The 6,094-nt window shown below is 36.1% G+C and overlaps 1 protein-coding gene across 1 annotated transcript; it reads right to left on the bottom strand.

The window, feature by feature from the left end:
* Positions 1–3,013: 3,013 nt before the first annotated feature.
* Positions 3,014–5,476, bottom strand: LOC112735489 (uncharacterized). Its single transcript, XM_025785023.1, has 5 exons — positions 5,275–5,476; positions 4,467–5,051; positions 3,972–4,143; positions 3,779–3,884; positions 3,014–3,679 (listed from the first exon to the last, which is right to left on the bottom strand). The coding sequence occupies exons 1-5, from the start codon at positions 5,474–5,476 to the stop codon at positions 3,014–3,016; spliced, it is 1,731 nt and encodes a 576-aa protein (XP_025640808.1).
* Between the last annotated feature and the right edge of the window lie 618 nt (positions 5,477–6,094).

The raw sequence follows: 6,094 nt of genomic DNA on the forward strand, positions 1-6,094 counted from the left end.
ATCATATTGGCACTTATAGTAACACCAACACTCCCAAATCTATTGCCAATAATCAATTGCCAAACACTTTGAATTCCATAAGATTACATTTCTTAAATGGCCTCGAATAAGCGTAGGTTGAAAGAGGGAGGTTGACATGACTTAAATGGAATACACCAATGCAAACCAATCTAGATAACAATGTTCCTTTTTCTTTATTCTAAACCCACGTACCATTAAATTGACGTTCATCATCAAGTTGGCAAATTACAATAATAACACACACGCACATTGTCATTATCTAGTTGCAAATGATTCTCTACTAAAAAAGTTATTCTAAACTTTTAAAAGCAGTAGTTTGTCAAAGCTTTATTAAATAAATAAAGCATGGTTAAACATACTCGCATTTACTAAAGAAATTAAAAGGCTTATGTCATCATGTTTTTATTGAATATTGATTAACATGTTGCAAAAGAACATAGTTGTTGAATTTTGTTTTAAACACAATAGATCAACACAATAAAGTGAATCATAAAAAAAAAAAAAAAGAAACATGGGACAAAGAACAAATTTTAAACTTTTTTATTATTTTAGATATTACCATCAATGACTAAAAAAAATCAATACAACACTATAATATTACTCCTTGTAGCTTTTGATTGAAGATGCAATAATATTCGCAATATCCAATGTCTTATTCTAAAAGTTTTTTTAATTTTTTTAACCAAATATTTCAAATAATAGAGGACAAATTTATCAACCACTTTTTGCGATTTTTTTTTCATTGTCACTGTCATCCAACTCTCAAAATATTCCTTTATCATGCTTGAAAAGATCCAAGAACTTCCAGCATTACAAGCCCAAGTACTACAAAAAAACCGGCAGATAGCAGCGGTTGTTTAGCGGCGGTTTTTTTCAACCGCTGCTAAATAATATCTACCAGCAGTTCTTGTGGCGAATTTGGAGTAGGCTACCAAATGATCTCATTTTGCAGCGATTTTGCTGTAACCGTCGCAAAATGTCGAGTAGGTGAATAATTAGCTACCCGTTTTGCAGCGGTTCTTGTGGCGGATTTGGAGTAAGCTACCAAATGATCTCATTTTGCAGCGATTTTGCTGTAATCGCCGCAAAATATCGAATGGGTGAATACTTAGATACTTGATTTGCAGCGGTTTTCTTTCAACCGCTGCAATATTATTTTTAACTTGAAATTTTTTTGTTTAAACATTGCCTTGTTAAAATTATTCTAGTAGTCGTTATTTTTTTTTACTGAAAAACATGTTTCCAACACTGCAACTTAATGCATTAAGCAAATTTTCAATTTTGTGTTACATAAAAAATAATTCATTAATTAAAAAAAATATTCATAAATGAATAACAAAAAACAAATTTACGAATCAGGTTTTCTCTTATACTATCAGCGCATTTTGAGTTTGTATTCAAGCATAAATGGTAATAAAGAAATCAAGTGAACGTCCGAATTCATAAAGTCAAAACAAAGTTCAATAGAGCATAAAAATCAGATTTACTAAAGTAGACATACAAGTATTAAGTCAAAATTTCTCATCAACATCGTATTGACCTGGCCAGAAATACTCTATCAAAAATCTACTACAGTCACGTGATAACGGATCTGATAAGTCGTCTCCAAACCATGGCAACTTGTTCAGATCGAAACCCCTTTTTGCAGCATGTATGTCATCTTCTCTATGTTGGGTGTTTAAAGTTTCATTGTCTTCTTCTGGAAACTTATTGAGCTCAACATTCCTGGAGATGTCATATCCACTAGAGGAGATAGCATCTAAATCATCTTTTGAATCAGTGTCTGCTCCATCTAGAGTGTCATCAACTATTTCGCCTGAATATTCAGCTGACACTGAATACATGAACATGCAACCAACAACATAAATCTACTTAAAAGAAAATGATAACTTCCAGGTCATTACCTAGTTATTAAGAAAAAAATTGGAAATTATGGGAAGAGGACTTTCAAAATTAACAAACACAAAATTAACTATTACCATCTCCTTCGTCGGTAGTTTGGACAGATTTCTTGGAAAGAAGCTCTCTAATAGCACGTTCTATATACTTTAATTCCTCTTTTTAAAGCAATCTCCAACTCAACAACATGCGAGTTATTAAAGCGCGTCTGCATCATAATAAAATGTATAATTGATGGTCTTTTTGTAAAGCATATTGTGTCACTGTGATTCATTTTCTATGCTATAAATTTATTTCTAACCTTTAATTCAACAAGTATGTCTTCAGAGGTCCTACCAGCTACAAATGTCACAAAAACATACCCAAATTTCTCCTCGTACATTGATCCCCATTCATGAAGTTTCTACAATTAGAAGCATGAACGTAACAACTATCAGTGGTTAAATGTTGTAAGCATATATCAACTTAAAATACTTATTATTCAAATACTGTTTAACTCAAGTTTTTAAGGATATGGCTAATGAACAGACCTGCACAGTATCTTCGTTCGCCATTTCCAAGTATTCATTAGAACAAGATCATCCTGATATAGCCTCCAACCAAGACCTAACATTCAACTTATGAGACCATATGTCTCTGGCAACCGTAATTGCATGTTCCAATGACGAGAATGGAGAGGCCATGGCCATTTCATTAGCGAATGTTGTGCCTACACAACATGATGAGAAATCCTCCATTTTCAATTCTCTTGTTACAACACCATTTTATGTTAACTATATTGGTCAATGATTACAATATTGTAATTCAACGCAATTTACTTGATATCATATTTTTTTTTATTGGAGATTAAGAACAACAACAATGATGATGACAACAACAAAGCCTTGAAAACTAACTTCTGATATCAACAATTATTGGAAGAAATGAGGAACTAGCGGTATTCATGAAAATCAACAAGAAATAAAAACTTAATTCAAATACGAAAACACAGATCGTAATGTAACCAGCAAACTGCATACATCATAAACAATGTTAAACTTATTAAACACACACAGATACTCTATAAATGATGTACACGTTTTCCATATTTACACTATGCCACATCATCGATGTTATCAGAAACATCTTCTATTGGGTCTTCTATATCATCTTCCCTTGTCAACTGTAAATCACTGATGTCACCTGCTGCTGACATGTTCAACCCGGGTTGTGGAGAAAAAGCAGCAGCTTCAACTTTTTCATTCTCTCCTCCCATGTCATACAAGTCTCGTGGTTTTACATGAACCGCTACACTCCATTCTTGATCTACTTCACCACGTACATAGTACACGAGATGAGCTTTTGATGCCAATATGTACGGTTCATCCTCTTCTCGATCACCGGTGTGAGTTGGACGAGTGAAATTAACGCTGGTAAGGTCCAGATGGTATTGTTTGATGCCTCTGCTCGTAGTTGTATCAACCCAAATACATTTGAACAAAACCACTGTGAAATGGCAGCTGTAGTTCAGTTCGATTATGTCCACAATGTTTCCATAATATGGAACACTACCAACAGCCACTCTATTGTCACGCATGCTTGCATAACTTGTATTGGATGAGACATAAACTCCACTATTTTGGGTTTTCAGCCCGTCTTCCTTTGTGATAGTTCTAAACTTGTATCCATTGATGTTGTACGCCCTAAAACATCTTGCCTGCATGGGACCGCATGCCAGCAACTTCATTTCTTTCGAATGTAGAGTACTGTCCATTGGAACCTGGCACCATAAATTAGATTTTGTTCGTATAAAATATTGAAATTCGTAATTTATAATTCTAGGGCACAAATAAGTTGGTCAGGTTAAATTTCTACGAACCTTACGCTTGAACCAGCGAGAAAATTCTGCATGCACAACACGGTCTATCTTAGATGGCGACCTTGTTTGATGCCATAATTTTCGCTTCGTTTCTGTCCTAAATGTACTTTACGACATAACAAAAAATTAGTCCAATGACTGAGTGTTTGAAATGGGTTATAATCGTGCTTAATGATTACATGTGCATACTTACTCAATAAATGGAACGACGGCCTCGCAATTGACTAGCACATGACGATGTGCCTGATCTCTTTCCATCAGGGTCAGTCCAAAATGTGAAACAGCTCTTGAAGCTTTTCCAATTTCTGGGAACATAGTTTTTCCTATATTGTTTGTAACATCAACAGGTTGATCATTAACTCGCGCTGGTCAGTTGATTCTAGTATCAGTATTATCCAAATATCTGGAGCAAAATGTCAAAATTTCTTCGGATAAATAGCCCTCCGAATTGAGCCTTCTACTTGTGCCCTGTTACGCATGTATTGCTTCAATCGTCCTAAGTACCTTTTATATAAATACGACATAACGCTTAATATATACATAACGAAATTGAAAAAAAATGTCTTAAATGCGTTTAGTAACAAGCTAACCTTTATATTGGATACATCCACCGATAATGTACCGGGCCACCAAGTTTTAGTTCATCAACAAGATACACCGTAAGGAGGAGAAATAATTTCCAACTGACACAGAATTTGCATAACATGGTTCGAAAGGCCACCAAGCTGCATAGGGTTTACAGCTTTTCCACAGAGTTCTCGAAAAAATGAAGACAGATTCGCAATCACAGTCGACACCGGACTCGGCAATGCATTCTTCACCAAAATCGGAAGTAATTGTTCCATTAGAATGTGGCAGTCGTGACTTTTCAACCCATACAACTTGCGCTTTCGGATGTCAACACAACGAGTAATATTGCTCGAGTAACCATCTGGAAAGACCACGTTCTGTAGAGTCTTCAGGAATACATTCTTCTGTGGATTCGACATTGTGAAGATTGCTGAAGGATATTTACCACCTTCGTCCGGCCACAATTCAGGCCTTATGCCCATGCTTTGTAAATCTTTGCTAGCTTTAAGATTGTCTTTTGATTTAACGCTATCATTTAAGATAGTGAAGACCACATTGTCACAAATGTTTTGCTCTATATGCATCACGTCAAGGTTATGACGCAACATGTGATCCTTCCAGTACGGGAGTTCAAAGAACACGCTCCTCTTTTTCCAATACGAGTCATCTTGATCTGCATCTTCACCAATGCATCTTCTTTTGGCTGTCAAAGTTGAGTTCTTCCCAAATGATACTTGTATGTTACACTGCTGCCTTTAAGACATCTGTTCCAGAATACTTCTGTGGTGGATCTCTGCTTTCAGCTTGTCTGTCAAATCTACTCTGGTCTAATCTATATTTATGGCCCTGATTTAAGAAGCGGCAATGGCCCATGTAACACCATTTTCGACAGAATTTTAGTCGCTGAGCCTTAACGTCCACGTTACACGTAGGACATGCTAACCCACTATACGTGTTCCACCCAGATAAATTTTTCAACCTTGGAAAATCGCTAATAGTCCATATTAGTGCCGCACGCATCTTGAAAGTGGTCCCCTTATTAGCATCATAAGTTTCAACGCCATCCCAGAGTTGCTTCAACTCATCCACCAAGGGCTCCAAATAAACATCTATGTCATTACCCGACATTTTAGGACCGGGAATAATCATAGATAGTATAAAATATGCCTGTTTCATGCAAAGTCAGGGAGGAAGATTGTATGAAATAAAAATCACAGGCCAAATGGAATACTTCATACTCATATTTCTGAAAGGATTAAATCCGTTACTAGCTAAAGCTAAACGAACACTGTGCGGATCATTAGAAAAAAAAAAGGATACTTTGCATCAAAGTCTTTCTATGCTTCAGCGTCTCTTGGATGCCTCAAGTACCCATCAGTATTATCAACCTCTTTATGCCATAACATGTCAGTTGAAGTTTTGCTACACATGAATAACTGTTGCAGTCGTGGTATAAGAGGAAAGTAACGGAGAGTCTTTGTTGGGAGAGACTTTTCGTTTTTCCTGACAGGTATTTTGAGTTTCATAACGGAACCCTTTCGTGTCTTTTGCTTCCATTGTGAAGTCCCACACTGCTTGCATTTGGTCGCATCCTCATCATCACCCCGATATAACATGCAATCATTCGGGCATGCATCTATATTTTTGTATTCAATCCCTAACTTTTGGATAGTTTTTTTGGCTTCATACAAAGTAGACGGGAGTTTGGCTTGCTCAAATGCATCCCGCAATAAGTCCAGAATCATT

This window comes from Arachis hypogaea, chromosome 13, assembly GCF_003086295.3.
Source record: "Arachis hypogaea cultivar Tifrunner chromosome 13, arahy.Tifrunner.gnm2.J5K5, whole genome shotgun sequence".
In the NCBI taxonomy this organism is placed as follows: Eukaryota; Viridiplantae; Streptophyta; class Magnoliopsida; order Fabales; family Fabaceae; genus Arachis; species Arachis hypogaea.

Coding starts and splice junctions, on each gene's coding strand:
- LOC112735489 (XM_025785023.1), bottom strand. CDS start 5,476: ATGTCGGGTAATGACATAGATGTTTATTTGGAGCCCTTGGTGGATGAG. Junction 5,052..5,274: donor TGGGTTAGCATGTCCTACGT/GTAACGTGGACG, acceptor CAACTTTGACAG/CCAAAAGAAGATGCATTGGT. Junction 3,680..3,778: donor CTCGCTGGTTCAAGCGTAAG/GTTCGTAGAAAT, acceptor TTATGGTGCCAG/GTTCCAATGGACAGTACTCT.